This window comes from Monodelphis domestica, chromosome 3 (assembly GCF_027887165.1).
Source record: "Monodelphis domestica isolate mMonDom1 chromosome 3, mMonDom1.pri, whole genome shotgun sequence".
NCBI classification, from domain to species: Eukaryota; Metazoa; Chordata; class Mammalia; order Didelphimorphia; family Didelphidae; genus Monodelphis; species Monodelphis domestica.
Genome location: NC_077229.1, coordinates 376,919,115 through 376,939,110, shown reverse-complemented (window position 1 = coordinate 376,939,110; position 19,996 = coordinate 376,919,115). Strand labels below are relative to the sequence as shown.

Here is a 19,996-nt window from a genome sequence, read left to right as displayed (position 1 = left end):
AAAAAACACAAAATAGCTACTTTGCAACTGTACCCATTTCTCTCCTGAGGGCCCAACCAAATGTCTAATCCTTCTGTAGGATAAGCCCTACAGATACTTGAAGACACATATTGTGAGCAGCCTTTTCCAAGCTAGTACCCCCAGTTCTTTCAAATGAGGTAGATCATCATATTGAATGAACTAGAAGCACTTCCCTTTCTGATTACCCTCTTCTAGACATTATCCATCTTAATCAATGCTCTCCTTAACTGTGATTCTCAGACCTGAGCATCATACTCCACAAATGATTAAAATAGAGAATGCTTTTTTTTTTTTTTTAACTAGGCAGAAGGACAAAGGAAAGTAGAAATTAGTTAAAGAAACAGAGTCTATCCAATGAGCCTATTTATGAGTTCACTTTGACCAATAATCTGTTGGGTTGTCCAGTAAAAATGGTGCAGGGTGTTATAAATACATAGATTTACCCATCACTACGAGGGAAATGTGGCTTTTATCACTTTGAGGGAAACACCCTTAGCTACATTTTAGGGAGATTCTGCTCCTATTTCACTTCATCACAATGGGACCAACACCTGTGCTAAGCGTAAGCTACATCATAAGGTTGGATGAGGCAGGAGTAGAATTAATTAATATGAAGAATGTAGCAGTACGTAGTAGTGAGGCAGAATAAACAGGAGAGTGCTTTATTGGTGGCCCCTAGTCTTCTAACAGATGGAGAGTCAAAAGAATAAATGCTGTGAAAATAAGCCTGCTAATTAATCATTAAAACTCCTTTTTGCTGCCTTCTATGTATTTATCATTATTTCCTCATCTCCAGTTTTGCAAACCTGGCCTCCTCATTTTGTGTTCAAATGTAGTTGTTTTTTTTTTAAAAGCCCTTATCATGTACCCATCATATGGCCCAGAAAACCCACATTTCCTGAAATATTTGCATTTGTTGAAATCTTATGATAAATTTGAACATAGTTGAGAATATAAGGCTCACATCTTCATTTGGAATTTTTCTGGATTTCTGCTAGGTCTCCCCAAGCATTTCTGCTCCTCTGAGCCATTCAACTGTTCACCCAGATGATCCCCAAACTATTTTTTTCCCCAAATATAATTTAGTGAAAGAATTTGGATTCTTGTACTAATGCCTCTTTCTCAAGGAATAGTTCTGCTCATGGTTTCTGTGTATTAGGGGGACCATTGCAAACACAAAATTAGAAATATTAATTTTATTAATTACCAGGGGTGTAATTGAATGCAGATGTCCAGAAACTTGTTTAGTTCAACAATTCAAAGTAGAAAGTCAGCTACTGGGATTCCTCTTATGCCCAGTAACTTATACCATGCCATAAATAAAGGGGTATAATTTCACATGGCATATATAGATCATACATGAAAATCAGGAGAACCATAGTTTTAGGAAAATAAATTAACTTTTCTGGGCCTCAATTTCCTCATATGTAAAATGAGGAGGTTGGAATAGAAGAAATGTAATATTCCTTCCTTAAGAGATTAAATTCCAAAAGCCTGAATTTTATACTCCTTTGGATTATTATTCACTCAAGAACAGCCTATAAAATTAATTTATTGATTGACATAGAATGTTTCTTCTTCTCTGCATTGTTTGCCACAGAAATCAGACACTTAGTCAATTTGACAGAATGAAGTATTGATTCCTCATTCATAAAACAAGTTCAGAAAGGCTCTATGTTTGTGGACTCAAAAACTTATCTTAATTGTTCTGTTTGAAATATTATAATCTTTTTGGAAGAAGGGAACGTACACATTTTGATCTTTAGCCAAAAACAATAAATTTTGCTTTGTCTTGACTGTTTACAAATGCTGACATTTACCATTAGATAGCATTTTATATTTAAATCCAATGCAGTAATCAGTAAGCCTTCATTAAGTGCTTCTGATGTGTCAGGCACTATTCTAAGTGCAGGGGAGGCAAAGAAAAACAAAAATGGCCTCTGCCCTCAAGGATCTTACACTCTAATGGGGGAAACTGCATAGACTTAAGTAGGTTTGTTTGGCTCAGATGCTTCCTAGCTGTATAAGCCTGAAGAAACCACTTCACCCGCATTCCTTAGCCTTTGCCACTCTTCTGCCTTGAAACTGAAACTTAGTATCAATCTAAGATGGAAGGTAAGGGTTTGGGGGCATAGGGGGGAGACATACAGCATAGATGGAAGGTTTTAGAGGAGAAAACATTTAGGAGCTAGGGGCACTAGGAAAGACTTTTGAGCTGAATTTTGAAGGAAGCCAGGGATTCTAGGAAGCAGAGGTGAGGAGGGATAGTATTCAGGACATGGGAGATAGCCAGTGCAAAGGCACCCAGATGCTAGATTAAGTGTACTTAGTGAAAAACTACAAGTAATCCTGATAATCCTGACCTGTCCAGTGTGCGGAAGCTAGTAAAAGTGTGAGAAGACTGGAAAGGTAGGAAGGGACTAGGTTATGAAGAACTTTAAATACCAAATATTGTTTCTTTGGACTTTCCTTTGTCAACCTGACATTTAGGACACAAAACACTTAATTAATGTTTTTTTTCAGTTGAATTTAATTTCCTAAGGAAAAGGATGCAAGTGATATTTCTTTGACAATTTATATTTTGAAAATCGTCTACTTTTTTCAGAATAACAATAACTATTTAATCCTTTTATAGACCACATTTTAAAATGTACATTTGTAATTAGTAGATTCGTGGTACTGAAATAATTAATTCACATTATATTTTGCAAGGCAAATAGTCAATTTCCTGACTGGCAAATATATTAGCACAATACTTTGCATATAGTAAGGGCTTATAGTTAATGCTTCATTCCTTCATTTATTCAGTCATTCCTACAAAACAGTCATCCATTGCTTTGCCTGATATTTAGGAAAATGTCTTAGTGGAAAAGATATAAAAGAATTTAAAACAAAGAGAAAAATGTTTATGTCTGTTTAGCTTAATTGAATTAGTTTCTTAATTGGACCTTCTGCTGTGCATGTGCCTTTAGACACTTACTTAACCATCATAGATTCTAATAGGCAATCCAATGAGAAAATTGGCTGTGATTTATCAGCTGTTTGATTAACAATGTGGAAATAAGGTGGGAAGAAATAGAGACTGGAATGACTTTCTACTGCTAGACTACAACTGATATTTTCTAAGCTGTTTGGTACAGCTAGGACTATCTAGTTTACATACAAATTGGATTAGGACTCAAAAGATTCTACTCCTTCCAGGAAACCTTATCTTTTCCCCAAATTCAACATATTCAGTTGAGAAGTTGTGTATGCACTGATTTAATTTTAGTCCTTTTTCTCAATTGCTTTTGCAGTGGGCAGAAAAATTGGGCAGGCTGCTCTTGCTAGTATTAGGTAAATTGACTTCTTTTGTTTTTGTTTTTTAATTAGTCCTTGAATTCTAGGAGGAAGGGAATAGGGCTGAAAGAGGCTCAGGAAATTGAGATGTATTGGAGCTCTGACAGGTAGAAATTGATGATAGCTAATGGAACTCTACTCTGTACCCAGAAATATAGTGGAATAAGGGACATTTTCAGAGGCAAGACTTGCCAATTAATTTGTAATCATTCCTTAAAGCTTATTAACCATTTACATTTAAGTGATTGTTCCATACTTTCTTTAATTCCTCTTCCTTATATAAACTGCTTTTCAAAATGTATGTAACTAGTTTGTTATTACAGGTAAAGGTACTCATTGAGGTTTTGTGTTTTTTTTTCCTTAACTTCCTAGTATATGAGTAATGTCGATTCTTGGTGCAAAGCTTGTGGTGAGGTTGAACTTCCCTCTGAGCTGCAGGATTTAGAAGATGCGATTCACCATCACCAAGGAATATATGAACATATCACCCTTGCTTATTCAGAGGTAAGTCATTTGTTGAAGTGAAGTTTTGTAGCAATATTATTGCCACATGTCCTCAAGAGTTTGAAAATTAAAATGATTAATTATTAATTAAAATTAAAAATTATAAATAGTCTGGGAAGAATCTTTAAGACTCTGATAGGCAGTTCCCAATAGAAAGTACTTTCTTTGCTTTAGTCATTGAGATTGTTCTTTTAAATTGGTTGTTACTTAATTTTCTTTTATCATGACTTAGGTAAGGAATTAAACTTAAGTCTTAGGTACTTGATTTTTTGTCACAAAACACATAAATTTTTGTTACTCTAAGTAATTGTCATTTTAATAATGTTTTCTCTAGACTCTTGTATGTTGTAGAAACCAATCAATAAATATTTGTTTAATATAATTCAGATTTCTAATCTTCCAAACTAATGCTTTCAAAAGAAAAGGGTCTTATTTGAAATTTCTTTTCACAGATGCATAATTTTTTTCTCCAATTAAACCTACTCAAATGAACAAATTATTTGTGATGCAGTTTTTCACTTTGGCTTAGAATGGATTCTTTTTCATATTAAGGCAGTTTATTTCTGAGCATATTCAGATCTAATGTTTAAATATCTATTTTAAGTCAAGTATATTTGTAAGATGATTAGCACAGTGCCAGGCACATAATAAGTACTATATGCTAGTTTTATTATTAATTCATAAATTAGATTTGATCAGGCCAGTTCATATTTATACATAATTTTTAATTAAGGTTACAAATTACTTTTTAAAGTTAAAATTTTTGAGTATTATTACATTTTCATCAATGAGAAAATTTAGGTGTAGAAAGTATATGAATTGCCCATAGTGACACAGCTTCTTACCAGATTTCCAGAGGCTAGGCTTAAACCGAAGGCTTTTTACTTTCTAGCCCATTAGTCCTTCTAGGAAACATTGGAAATTTCAGTTTACTTTTATAAGACTTGAAAAATATATAAATCATTTTAATCATAATAATTTATGCAAATCTATATCCTTGGGTGTCAAAAAGTTACCTCTGTGACCTAGTTTTATAGTTTCAAGACCCAGGGGTTTGAAGGGTAGAACTGCTTCCTGATAGTTCTGCATATGGCTCCTATGTTTGCATAGGACCCAACTGGGAAGAATGCTTTTCTAGAGATCAGAAGGGCACTTTGTCTCTAGGCATCTCTGTCACCCCCAAATTCCTAAACTCTATTTTTGTTTTAAAAAATAATAAAATTTAAAGAATTAGTACTTGTCTTATTTAGTATTGATTCTAAGACAAAAGTTAAAGATTTTAATATGTTCATATACACATATTTTTCTATAGGTTTATGTGTGTGTATAGATGGAGAGAGAGAGAGAGAGAGAGAGAGAGAGAGAGAGAGAGAGAGAGAGAGAGAGAGAGGGGGGGGGGGGGGGGATAAGTTTTTTGAAACCAGAACTTCTGAAATAAAAACATTAGAGCCACTTATCAGAATGAGTAAGAATCTTAAGTATTCTTTACTGATTCTTGCCTTTGGTCTTTTTTTTTTTAACCCTTACCTTCTGTCTTGGAATCAATACTGTGTATTGGTTCCAAGGCAGAAGAGTGGTAAGGGCTAGGCAATGGGGGTTAAGTGACTTACCCAGGGTAAATGTCTGAGGGCAGAACCTAGGACCTCCTGTCTCTAGGCCTGGCTCTCAATCCACTAAGCTACCCAGCTGCCCTCCTTTGGTCTTTTTTATTCTTTTTTTAAAAACTTATTTACCTTAGTTTGATCTCAAAAACTGGGCCAGCTTGTCTAAGACCTTAGGGGATACTTGACATCAAGTTATCAAGTTATCTCAGTAATTTATTCCTTGGTTATAACTTTCCTCTTAAAGAATCCTCTTTGTTATTGGTTCCTCTTGATAAGAGGTAAGATGTGTCTGATTTTGGTTTAGGGTTGTTGTTTTTTTTTCCTTGAACTCTTAGTATTTACTTAGTATAGATTGTTCATATAATGGAAAAATTCAGCAGCAATTTCCTCCCACCCCCTCTCTTCCTCCTCCTTTACCCCCTATTTTTGTCTTGTAGGGCATAAAGTTATCCTATCTCTTATAGAAGAGCATGAAATTTAGGAGAATTTAGGAGAAAGGCCTACTGATGTGTGAGTGGAATGTAGCTTAAGGAATTAAAAATTCCAAGAATCACTGGTTCTTATTCATAATTTTATGCCCAAATAAAATAATGTAATTTCTCTGGTTCTCAACTTTTTCAGTTGTTGCAAAGAGTGAAGAATCATTCTTTTCTTTGCCTTTTAGGAGCACTGCTCACTTGCTGAGAATAGAACATATTGCCTGAATTGTATTTCAAGTAGTCGTGATATTGTTTGGACTATTCAGTCATTGTGTGACCAGTGGTATATGTTTATGAAATGCATGGCTGTGGTCAGGGTCAGAAATGTGGTCTGTAGCTTTGGAATTATGCTTTTGTTCTGAGAGAATATGAGGGTTAGAGGTGGAACCTTCTCCCTGTTATCCTCAACCACTACAGGTACCAACCCAGATTGCAAACTGCCTTTGTGATGTGTAATAAAGGTACTATGCGAGTAGATGTGAATGTTATTGTTGTTATTATTACAATCTTTTAATAGCTTTTCAATTTGAAATCAGATTTCAAGTTCACAAAGAAAATGGGACACCTGAATATGGGGCATGTGTCCATCTACCTAGGAAGTGGTCTCCCAAGATTTTTAATTAGTGCAGATAGTTTAAAATGGACAAATTGACTAGAAATATAAAAGGTTCTTTGAGGTTTTAAGCCACAAATTGTCAGCCTACAGATATATTTACAAAGAAACCATAAGCCCCAGAAGACTGTAATCTATCCTAGAAAGATTGAGAAAACTTTGCATGGAGCTGAATAAAATTCCCGGGTTCTTTTTTGAAGTGGTCTTCTTTTTTTTCTTATGCTGTTCAGGGTTCTCTCACCATGTGGTAGAGTGAATTCATTGACTATATGAATCATTGAATCAAAATGTCAGGTCTAGAGAATTTTAGAGATCAGCTAGCTCAAACCCTTCTTTTTTGTAGAGGAGGAAATGTTCAGAGTTCAAGGCAAATAATTGCTTTGTATTTTTAAGAAAAGTGGTTTTAAGTAAAAAAAGGGGGGGGAGAGAATTTGAACTGCATTTCAATTCAGCTTTTCTTGCTTCTAGTGTTTTTAATGCTAAAAATGGGAAATAGGAATGCTTACCAGTAAAATTATTTTTTTACATAAAGACCTACTTTATTCTATTTTAATTAGACTTGTCCCATGTTGCTCCTGTTTGTATTTCAACAACAGGAGCATACCTGAGTCTTATAAACATTGCTTGCCTGAGCTTGCCAGATTTGGAGTACTTGGTCACCTAGATGAGTAGAGCAGTATACATACAAAGTGAGGATAACTATTAGTTTTGCTTTTTAAAAATAATTTCTTGATGCATGAAAACAAAAGAAAATAAAAAAGCATTTCTATCCACTCCTCCCCCTAAAGCCATCCTTTTAAAATAATTCATAGTTAAGCAAAACAGCTCAGCACATTTGATGTGTAGTTTTAAAGATTTTGCTTGGCTTTTCATTTGCTAATGAAAAGTAAATATTTTTTTGGAAATGTATTTCTAACCATTTCTTGTTTATAAAACAATGCTTACTACGTTAGGTCGCACTCGTATTACTAGATTAAAGATCTCAATTAGATTATGTGAAAATCCTTAAATGAGACAAATTATTCATTAAAAAGCATTTACCACTTTAAGACAGAGAGAGTGATTTCTAAGATTGAGGCAGAACTCTAACCTCAACTTTTTTTTTTCTTAAACCACTAAGACTCCTATAAAATTAGACAATGCAAGAAACATGGGTTTTCATTCCTGATCTGCCACTAACCTCTTGTGTGACTTTGAATAAACTATCTTCTCAATTTCTTCATCTATAAAATGAAGGAGTTAGACTGGCTTTCAAAGGCTTTCTTTTCTGATATTCTGTGGTTCTGTGTAACTTTAGGAAGCTCGTACTCTGTGCCTCAATTTCTTCTTTTGAAAAAAAAAACATACACTGACTTATCACATGCCTCAACAGGATTTTGTAGAGTTTAATAAGCTCCTTTCTACAAAGTCTGTTGTGTTTCTTAGCTTCAAGGCCCTGTATAAATGTATGATGATGTTATTATTGTCATTAGGATAGGATAAAAACAAACAGCAAAATCTATGAGTCATCCTAATCATTAGCTTGTAAAGTTACACCTATGTTATGGATATAGACTCTCTTTTGCCTTGATAATAACTTTATAAACCAATTATTTTAAAGCCCCATCAAACAAAGCAGTCTAGCATTGGATTTAATAGATTACACTCAATCTTTGGCATAACATCAGAGCTGGCAAGTTTCAAAAACAGTGGTTGTTTTTCTTTTTCCCATCTCCTTTTTTTAAAAGACCTCCTAGAGGTTGATCTGTTTCCAAACTTGCAACATAATAGGGAAGAGGAAAAAACAAACCATGAAATCAACCTGTAGCCATTACACGAGTAATGCTATGTGCCCATAGGAGATAACTAAGAAAGTCTTTGGAGGTAGCTTTCAAACACTCTCCTAATTTAATCTATTTTAGTAACTGCAGCTAGGTGGGGCAGTGGGTAGAGTGCCAAGCCTGGTATCAGAAAGACTCATCTTCCAGTTTTCAAATCCGACCTCAGACACTTATTAATGGTGTGACCCTGGACAAGTCACTTAACCCTGTTTGCCTCAGGTTCTTCATGTGTAAAATGAACTGGAGAAGGAAATGGCAAACCACTCCAGTATCTTTGCCAAGAAAATCCCAGATGGAGTAACAAAGAGTCAGATATGACTGTACAACAACAATAAGTGCCTAGAGGTGGCAGAAGAGATGAATCCCCATGGAGGAAGATGAGCAGGAACAGCATAGCCTTGTTTTGTATGTCAGCAGAGTTCATCTATGCTGAAAGACTGAATTACAGATCCAAATTCTAAAAATTTATTCTGCAAACTCCAATTGCAGAGGGGCCAGAAACACAAGGGGCAAATAGTTTACCTTCTACTCTGTTGCCTGTATTGCCTTCAGTCCAACACTGTAAGGCATTTCAGCTTTTGACAATTAGATCCAAGTCTGCACTATTATATTAACTTTTTAGAGTGGATACTTCATCCCTTATCTTTCAACCTTTCACCATTATTAATTGACTGCTGTACTGACTCTGGGGCAGATCCAAGAACTTTGACCATCTTATCTCTCTTCTTGAATGCCATCCTATTCTCAACCATCTGCAGCTTTATCAGAAACAGAATGAAAAAAAGGATTTTGTTAAACCAGAGCTGGCGAAGAGAGTAAGCACAGTTAAACCAAACCCAGGATGAATATTAAATTCTGTGCTATAAAAAGCAACTGCTGCCCTGACCCCATGTCTCTTCCCCCCAAACCCCCAAAATAACAAATATGACAAAATACTAGAAAATCCCTGCCCTTGGACAGCCAGTGTGCTTCTCTCATTAGCCACTTGCGTCTCCTTGGGATTTTAAAAAAGGAACTTGCTATTTTCCCAAGAAAGGTTAATTTTCACTACTTACATCTTCCTAGAGTCAGAATATTTGGTTCTTACTCAGCATTCTTTCTCAAATGACTAGAAACCCCGTTCTACCTTTGGGATATCATTGATTGGTAACATCCCCCCTTTTGGATCTAAAATACCAGATTCAAACCAAACAAACTTACCTAATGTTCATATAGATGCTAATATCAGGTTTAGCCATAGCCAAAAGTCTTTAGTGCTGCTTCCTGTTCTTAGATAATTATGAAACTTTGATACTTTGTAGATGAATATATAAATATTCCTGCTGGAGTCAATTAAATCAGATATAATCTAGTAGCAGATTTCAAGGTGCAGATACCAGAAGTAGAAATTAGCAAACTTGGCAGTGAGTTTCCTTGCATTTTTATTTTATCATATACTACTGAAAATGTAGCAAAAAATTATTTCTGTCTCAGGCAGCTTGTGGTGGACTAGAGAGTACTAGGTTTGGGATCAGAAAGACCTGTGTTCAAATCTAGCATCTCACACGTTAGCTGTGTGATTTTTTTAATCACTGCCTGTCTCAGTTTCCTCAGCTGTAAAATGGAGATAAAGTTGTAAAATGGAAACAAAAATAGCACCTCCGTCTCAAGGTTGTTGTGGGGACTAAATGAGGTAATATTTGTAAAGTTCTTAGCACATGCCAGGCATGTAGTAGGCACTATATAAATGATAGTGTTATTGTTATTCTTTATTTACTTTTCATTAAATACTCTAATTAGTTGCTCACTTAGATCTCAAACACTTGTTTTCTCTTAACTGTTGGAGGCAATATCTTTTGACATGTTAGGACTACTTATCACATATTTAGGTACTTTTATTGCTTTAATTAATCGTGAATTTTCTCTCCACTTAGCGGTAAATATATTTTTTTATTTGGTTCTTTATATTAAAATTTTTTTCCATGATTCATGTTTTCTTCCTCCCCCTTTCCAGAGCTGACAGGCGGTTCTACTAGGCACTCAAACCCATTTCTATATTACTTGTTTTTGTAAAAGAGTAATCCTTTAAAACCAAAACCCCAAATCACATACAAATATAAACAAGCAATGAATCACATTTTCTTCTGCATTTCTACCCCCACAGTTCTTTCTCTCGATGTGGATAGCATTCTTTCTCATAAGTCCCTCAGGATTGTCCTGGATCATTGCATTACTATTAGCAAATTCGATTATATCTGATCATTCCACAATGTTTCACTTTCTGTTTATAGTGTTCTCTTGGTTCTGCTTATTTCACTCTGCATCAGTTTATGGAGGTCATTCCAGGTCATATGGAAATCAAGCAGTTCATCATGCCTTATAGGACAAGAGTATTCCATCACCATCATATACCACAATTTGTTCAGCCATTCCCCAATTGAGGGACATCCTTTCATTTTCATTTTTTGCTACCACAAAAAGTACATCTATAAATACTTTTGTACAAATAGATCCTTGCCTGGATTTTTTTTTAATCTCTTTGGGATAGAAACCCAGCCGTGGTATTGCTGGATCAAAGGACATGCATTCTTTTAAAGCCAGTTGAGCATGATTCCAAATTGCCCTCCAGAATGGTCAGATCAGTTCACAACTCCACCAGCAATACATTAGTGTCCCAATTTTGCCACAATCACTCCAACATTTATTATTTTCCTTTACTATAATATTGGCCAATCTGCTAGGTATGAGGTGGTACTTCAAGGTTATTTTGATCAGCATTTCTCTAATCAGAAGGAATTTAGAACATTTTTTCATATGATTATTGATAGTTTTGAGATTTGGTTATTTATAAAACATAGAATAAAATTTAACTCATAGCATCTTACTAACTTATTACAAATTAATGGCAAAAGACTTACTGTAATAACAATTAATATGGAATTTGCTGGCTATCTACCTAGAAACAAAAAACATATTTTGAAACTAGGTCAGCATATCTTTTTTGAGTCCATCAGAATTTACCTGGCAGTAAAGTCAAGACAGTCCTAAAACACATCATGAGCTTTTTATTAATTGCTTGGGTTAGGTTTTTGTTTAAATTGTATGGAATTTACTTGGCTTCCCTTTTTCTTTGAAATATCTCCTTCTGTTCAGGATAGGATAGCATGAAGGATGTTTATTTTTGGAATCTTTTGTTTTGCAAAATAGGCTAGAAGACTATAAAATAAATATATTTATCTTGGCCACTGAATACTGTTTTTCTGAGTTACTGAAACAGGTTATGCTAATCTTATTCACCTAAACTAAATGTTATCACATTTACTTACAGATATTCTAATGTGGAGAAGAATGTTACTGAAAGGTAGTTTTTTAATTTAAAAAATGAAAAGTGAGTTTTCCCAGTTTACTTATTTTTAAAAATAAAAAATTACCCCCAACTGTTAGCCATAACAATTTTGGCTGATACTCTTTTTCTTTGTATCTCTACCAGCAGGCAATCTGTCAGGCAGGCAGTAAACATTTATTGTGTCAACTATGTGCCAGGCACTGAGCTAAACTACTAATAATACAAAGATTGACAAAAAATAGTCTCTTCCATCAAAGAGCTCACAATCTAATGGGGGAGACAACATGCAAACAGCTACGTACAAACAAGATATAACATCGGATTAAATTGAAGATAATGAGCATTACAGAGAATTGGGCGAGGCTCCTTGTCCAACTGAGATTGTAGCAGGGACTTGAAAGAAAGCAAAGAAACAAAGATTTGGTGATGAAGGTAGAGAATATTTCAGGAGGTAGCATCTTGTTCAAGGAACAGCCAAAAGGCCAATGCCACTAGTCACAGGGTATGTAGGGATGAACAAAGTATAAGAAGATGGGAAAGTGACAAAAGACAGAGTTTCATTAAATCAGAGTAAATTTATATTGAACCCTCCTAAAGAAATGTATTATTATAATTGTTTTCATTTCTCTAAATCTATTTAAGTTTTCACTGCTAAAGTAGGTATTGAACTATAAGCATCCTTGAGGAAAGAATGGTAAATGAAACTCAATAGTTACTTAAACTATATAATCCCACAACAATATGAAGGATGCCCTTTGCAATGGATATGGACAGCTCTCCTATTGTGTGAGAGTCTTCCTCAGTAACTCCTTTCCTACCCTACTGACCTCTGATTAGTAAACTCCTGGACTGGGCTCACAACTTGGTTATTGGGCAAAGGCAGGTGTGGGGCTCTTAGCAGCCAAGACAGCTAAGCAATTCCTAGAGTCGTCTCACAGTTAAAGCCCCAAATATTCTCCCACAAGGCTGGGACTCCATGGTCTGACATCCCCTACTTTCACATTTGGACTAGGAAAAGTCAAAAAATACTCTGGGAATGTCTTGGGCTTTCCCATTAGTGAAATATGTGTCCTTAAAGGCTTTTTCCATTTCAGTCATTTCTGTGACCATTCATCCTTCTTATGGGTCAGCCATTCTTTGGACCAACAGTCTTTTTCTTCTAATCATGTTTTGAATGGCAGAGGATGATCACCTTTCATGAATACAAGTTAGTTAAAGAGTTTACATACACGTATTGGCAGGGTAGGAATAGGGAAGTGTGACATTCTAGAAAACCTCCTCAGAAGTGAGACAGTTAATTGAAGAGGTTATTCTTGTTGGATTGTGCTTTCAAACCTTCCTTGCATTTTCGTCTTTTCTGGACCTCATGTTTTTCTAAAGTGAAGCATTCCTACTTATTTCCTTCTTTTAGTAAAGAATCCAAACCCCTTTAACATGGGTTTTCTGTTTTAAAAAGATCTGTCTAGAATGGAAAGAAATATATATTTAGAAAATACTTTGTGTCTTTCCACTGACCTCTGATTTTAGGCACATCATTGAAGTCTACTAAGTCTAATGATAACTTTCTTCCATGTTTGTCAGTATTCTCTATTATCATTTAGTATTGCCTGGAACCTAGTAGGAGCTTAATAAATATTTGTTGATTGATTCAATAGCCCTAAGTGCATAGGTTCTATTTCTTCTTATACTTCTACCTTTTAATACACATAAATAACATGTATATAAATGTATATGTATATATATTTAGTTTTTTTACATTGTAGTTTATAATGAACTATATCATTTCAATCTCTTATAGAAAATAATAGTATCTCAAATTGAAAATGTTCAAATTAATTTTTGTATTGAGTAAAATATTGGAGTGTTTAATTGTATTAGAGACAGCTCTTTTAATTCCCTAGTATTTCTCAGGCAAAAAAGAAAAAATGTTATCAAACTATGTCAATAAGTAATTTCAGCTCTTACTAATATATCCAGCATACTGTTGTTGTTTAAAAGCACAAAAGTTCTCCCAAACTCAAAATTTATATTTTATGTTGCTGTGAAGATTTAGAGTGTTAGTATGACACAATGGGTTTAATGCCATACCTGAAAACAGGAAAACTTGGGAAATTCAGTATCTGAAACTAAGGGCAAGACATCTAAGCTCTTCAGTGGACCTAAGAATTATCAATTAAGTTACAAGTGGCTTTTGATTTGTGTGAGTAAAAAGAAGGTCCATACCAAGGAAATCCCAAGCCTTGACATTGCTATGTGATGATTTGCTTTACTTCCTTGAAATATCCACCAATGTGACTAGATCTATGGTCACCTGTCCTCATGAGTTCTCTCCTTGGGAGTACTGGCTACGGATCAATTCAGAATCAGTTGCCATGTAATTTAAATAAATTTAAGTCTTTTAAAAAAAGAATAATATGTGCTAATTTATTAATATTTATACCATCCTATTCATATAGATCAACATCTAATAAGTGTTTCTGATTGTTAATTATGCTAAGGTTAAATGATAGCTCTCATTTTAAGTTATTACTCTGGTCTCTTGTCATCAGTTAACCAACAGAAAATTTTATTTTTTCTGTAGAAAGATGCATTTAAAGAGAAATGAAACCTGCCTATATAAGCATATTTTTAAGAAGGTACTGAATGCTGAAAAGAGTCCTCAGCATTGAAATAAATGCTAAATTTATTCCTGGGCAGGTAAGCCAAGATGGGAAATCACTTCTTGACAAGCTTCAAAGACCTTTAACTCCTGGGAGTTCAGATTCATTGACAGCCTCTGCAAACTATTCTAAGGCTGTGCACCATGTTCTCGATGTCATCCATGAAGTTCTTCACCATCAGAGGCAACTAGAAAATATCTGGCAGCACCGGAAGGTCCGTCTCCACCAGAGGCTTCAGCTGTGTGTTTTCCAGCAAGACGTTCAACAGGTCAGTGGTTGGCATGGCCTAGGTCTGTGATTTATTAAACTTGGAGTGTTATGTGGTAGAAAATAAGGATAGTGTTAACATGCTGAGGAATGGCACTGGGCATTGTGGATAAAGGACTTGGAATCAGGCAAACCTGGGTTCCAGTCCTGCCTCAGTAACTTAATAGGTGTGTGATCCTTAGCCCCCAATCTTTAGTTTCCTCCACATCACACTGGGGACAATAATAGTTTAGAGGTCACTGGATTGTAGTGAGGATTAATTGAGATAAGTTTTATAAAAGTACTTTGTAAACTTTAAGTCACCTTATAAATGGGAACTATTATTGTAAAAATGCATCTCCATTTACAATGGGATGTTGCTAATTATTGCAAAGTACAATAATACTGCTATTTGACACTAGTATGCCACTTTATGGGTTATAGTTGACTTCCTTCCCCTCCCCCCCTGAAAGCTGTTTATTAGGATTTCAATAATTTCTATCGCTTGTCTTCTTAGGAAAATTCCATAACAAATGTGAGAAGATTCCTAATTAGTTATAAGAACATATATATGTGTATATATATATATACACATATATATGTTTTACAACATACATTATATATTTTAGATATATAATTATATATTATGTGGTATATATTATTCTAGGACATTATCAATTATCTACATAAGAAATATAATTCATAATAATGTATATTATATATGCAACATATATTAGCACTAATAACTGTTGTGTGTCTGCATGACCTCTGCCTATAGCTGCCTTTATTGGCCTGCCTCCTGAGTCAAGAGGCATCCAGCTAGGCAAACTGAGAAAGCCTGATAGAGGAAGGGACATTGTTAGTAGAGATGGAGAAAAGGTCAGGAGGCTGAAGTGGAGTTACTTTGGGCATCATGCATGGCATGAGTGAAAGCACAAAGGTGGAAAAGTGAGGCACATGTCTGGGGTAGCTGGAGGGCAGGAGGCATGAAGGGGATCACAGAATCTTAGATTTAAAATTAAATAAAGCCTCAGTGATCCAAACCCTGCATTTGACAGATGAGAAAATAGACCTAGAGGTGAAATAATTTGTATGAGGTCACACAACAGAATGTGTCACAGCTGGGATCTCAGCACTGGTACCTTTATAGCAAACCTTTCTACCATGTCCTAGGAGATAAGTGTGGCAAAGAGGGCGAAGGGCTCTGTTGGGAAAGGTCTTGAAAATCCATTAAAGGAAGCTGATCTTCATATTAGAGGCAATGAGAAGCCATTAAATATTTTAGAATTGGTAGCAATTAGGTGATTCAGTGGATTAAGCCTGGAGATGGGAGGTCCTGGGTTCAAATATGGCCTCAGACACTTCCTTGTTGTGTGACACCCCCCACCCCCTCCACACACACACTGCCTAGCTCTTGCCACTCTTCTGCCTTGAAACTAATACACAGTATTTATTCTAAGACGGAAGGTAAGGTTTGGGGATTTATTTCTAAGTTTTTGAACAGAGTGGGAGAAAATGTTCAAAACATTAATTTTGAGGTACTGTGTAGATGGAGTTTAAGAGAGATTTGGTAACTGTAGTCATCCGGACAAGACCCCAGGAGAGCCTGCAGCAGAGTGCTGGAGGAAAGGAGGGAAGGCAGGGGGCAGGTGCAAGAAATGTTAAGAAGAGTGGATATTGGGGAGGATTTCACACCTGATTAGGCATGGGTGGCATATTAAAATTTTGGTTTTTGATTCAATAAGAGAGTTATAAAGTAATATTTTGGTTGCAGATTTTAAAATAGTATAGCTTACGTCAAAATGGCTTCTAGGAGCTTTTATATACAAAGAGGTAGAAAGAGTGAAAGTGGAAAATGTAGATAAAGAGACAGATTCTTAACAAGCCTAACAAACCTAAGATCTTCTCTGGAAAAGTGAAGCCCAGTTCAGCACCCCTGCAGGAGACTTCCTCAGGTCTAGATCTCCATGTGGACCAGAAGTCCACCAGTGCAGCCTCCTCCAAAGCCAAGGCAGGAATCTCAGCCACTCACCCAACAAGCTGATGCAGGATCCAGAGAAAGTCTCCCCTAGCCCAGCTCACCAAGGTAAAGTCTGTGACTGAATCCTGGGGCTGGCCTTTTTGAAGCAGTTTTCTTGATGTCACTTCTTGTCACTCCCCCACTTTATGGGAACTAATTGCAGTCTCCCAATTTGGGTAGCACTGTGGAGATGGGGGGCGGGGGGGGGGGGGGAGGGCAGGGGAGGAGTTAGTGGCCTTTGGAGGTGTCATTTACTCCAGTAAGTGACATGTGAACTCTTAATGGTTATGTAGGGGTGTTTTGAGTTCTTGATTTGATTAGCTAAAAATAGACAAGGGGAGAGTTAATCCTAACTTCACAGTGGCAAGCCAATCTTTTGAATTAAAGATAATGTAAACATTTCAAACTGAAATGTTTATGGTAAAGGGGAATAGAGAATAAGCTTCTACTGAAGAGCCTACTATGTGTTGGGCATTGGGCTAAGTGCTTTACAGATATTATCATTTGAGCCTCACAACAGCCTCCTAAATGGTAGGGGGGTAGTTGTTAATATTATCCTTATTTTACAATTTAGTAAACTGAGGTAGACAAAGGTTAAATGGCTTGTCCAGGGTCACAAAACTGTTAAGTACCCAAGGTTGGATTTGAACTCCAATATTCCTGACTGCAGGCTCAAGTATTCTTTCCATCATAATAGCTAGATGCCTCTAAAAATAAAATTCATTTATAAATTAGTTTATATTAAAATAAAATACACATGTAAATATGCATTTTATTTTTATATTATATATTTTATTGTTATTAACTATTTGAACCAATTAATTACAGTAATTATTATATATGTTTTATTATTAATATTATTAGATTATATATTATGTGTATAAACACACATACACTGTGTGTGTGTGTGTGTGTGTGTGTGTGTGTGTGTTTGTGCATGTGTGGCAGTCAGGTGGCATGGATAGAGTATCAAGCCTGGAATCAGGAAGACTGCTTCCTGTGTTCAAATCTGACCTCAAACACTTACTAGCTATGTAACCCTGAGTAAGTCACTTGACCCTGACTCAGTTTCCTCATCTGTAAAATGAAGTAGCAAAAGATATGACAAACCACTCCAGTCCCTTTACCAAAAAAAAAACAACAACAAAAAAAAATAAATGAAGAGCTGAGCACAACTGAAAGGACTAAACAACAACAAATTTTTTAAAAAGAAAATGCTATGAAATGAGAGGACCTAGGTTCTAACCCTCCCACTGCCACTAACTACCTTAAGCAAGCCATTTTCCTTCTCCAGACTTCAGTTTCCCCCCTCCTTAAATTAAGGAGGTTTGACTAAATGACCTCTGGTAGTATCACTAGGAATAGTAGTGATATCAGGGGAATGAGTAGATGTGTGTGTGTGTGTGTGTGTGTGTGTGTGTGTGAATTTTATAATCAATAAACACAAGAATTTTAATATATAACCAAAAACAAAAAGGTGCTTCTATTTATAAAAGCTATGAGGATATATTAAATATAATTTTTTTAGAAATAAGAGATTTTAGGGGTAAACAAATTTTAAAATAATTTATATACATATAATTTTTATAAAATATGCATTTTATATTTAATTATAGATGTTAGTAGAACATCCAGGAGGAAATCTCCATTAGGGCAACTAAAAATATATAGCTAGAGTTTAGGAGCGTGATCAGATCTGGGAATACAGATGTAATATTCATTTGAATAAAGGTAATAGCCAAAGATAGTGGAAGTGTCAACTATTTATCTTTTCGTTGGAAAAGCAAGGAAGGAATTCAAAACCTGAGGGAAGGGCCATATTAGGGTTCAAGATGAAGAAGAAGAGTCAACAAAAGGTGAAAGCAAAGGTTTGGTCAGATCAACTTCAAAAGTCAAGGAATTAGAAAATGTCAAAGGGTCAGGAGAGGCAGGCAGAGGAGGAGGACCCTCAGCAGTGTGAGAAAGGTCTGGGCAGATGAACACTTAACAAAAACCATTGCATTGGGTGATTTAGGAGGCCACTGACGACCTTGGAGAGAGTAATTACTGTTGAATGGTTGGGACAGCTGCCAGAATCCAAGAAACAGAGGAAAGATTCTAGGGGGAGGAAGAGGAGGCAGTAAGTGTAGATTTCTCTTCTAATAAGATTGACAGTGAAAATGATTAGAAATTAGAAGAATGAGAGCTTTAGAATTTCCCTGATCCTTTACTGGGGTCTCTTATAAAAATTAAATAACTGGTTAACAAATGTATAGCATTCATTATTGCTTATTAATAATTCATTATTGTTTGTCATGGCTTAGTATTAGCAAGTAGGTTTTTAAGAAAGAGAAAAAATGTTTTGGAAATAGCAAAGAATTTAGAAAGAAAATGAGGTAAGATAAAAAGGTCATATGACCTCATCAAATTAACATTGTCATTGTCTAGAAAACAACTTCTGATAACATTTCCATGCTAGAGGCTCTTAATTTTGGAGAGGAATACTACACTTCTAACACAATTTAGAGGGTTAAAATGTTTCAGCATATAAAACATGACTGCATTAATGTCAAATCAGGCATAAGCACCTGCCTTACATGATTTAGAAGAGGAGACTGGTTTAAATCAGTTGTCAATTTTGAGAATGAGGAATTGAAATGTGTACAAAGAATGTTGTCAGGATCTAGAGAAAGATGGTGTTAAGCCCCAGTGACATGTCTAAAAGAAATTCTTCCATCCTTGGCTGATGAGAAATTTTATTGTTAAAACATGTGGTCGCTCAGATTTCAAACTCTTCAATAGTCATCTGAAGGAGTATGGTTTATGGTAAAAGGACTGAGATTTTAGAGACGCTTCCTTTGTTCTTGATCAATACAAAAGCTGTCTCCCAAGTGCCCAAATAGTGTTTTTTAGGTCTGTCCCATAAGCTTGGATACTTAAAATTGTTTGATGACTATTTGTTTTTTTTAAAACCTTACCATCCATTTTGGAATCAATGCAATGTATCGGGTTCAGGCCCAAAGAGAGGTAAGGGCTAGGCAATGGAGGTTAAGTGACTTGCTCAGGATCACCTGGGTGCCCCCTATTTAGTGACTCATAATGCCAAGTAACTCTCCTTGGCTTCTTATACTTTTAGGTGAATGTCCTCTGTTTGAATGCCTTAGTAATCAAAATTCTGACATTGCGTCTGCTTCACACTCTTTTATCACATGCAAAGAGGATAGGGTGTGGAAAGTATCCCATTTGGAATTAGAATAACTGGACAGAAATTCTGGCTTAGCCACTTCCTTTGTGACTTTGGACGAGATACTCCTTTCTTCTAGATGTAAAATGAGTAGGCTGGATTCAGTGACCTCTAGGGTCCCTTGCCAGATTTAACAGGACTT

At 35.6% G+C, this 19,996-nt stretch overlaps 1 protein-coding gene across 9 annotated transcripts in view; it reads left to right on the top strand.

Annotated features, from left to right (window-relative positions):
* Positions 1-19,996, top strand: part of TRIO (trio Rho guanine nucleotide exchange factor) — a 539,234-nt gene that overhangs the window by 264,310 nt on the left and 254,928 nt on the right. For all 9 annotated transcript variants that reach the window (XM_056824283.1, XM_056824286.1, XM_056824285.1 and 6 more), the window contains 2 exons: positions 3,733-3,864; positions 14,403-14,633. In XM_056824283.1, the coding sequence (XP_056680261.1) occupies positions 3,733-3,864; positions 14,403-14,633 (363 nt within the window). The remainder of the gene's footprint in view (positions 1-3,732; positions 3,865-14,402; positions 14,634-19,996) is intronic.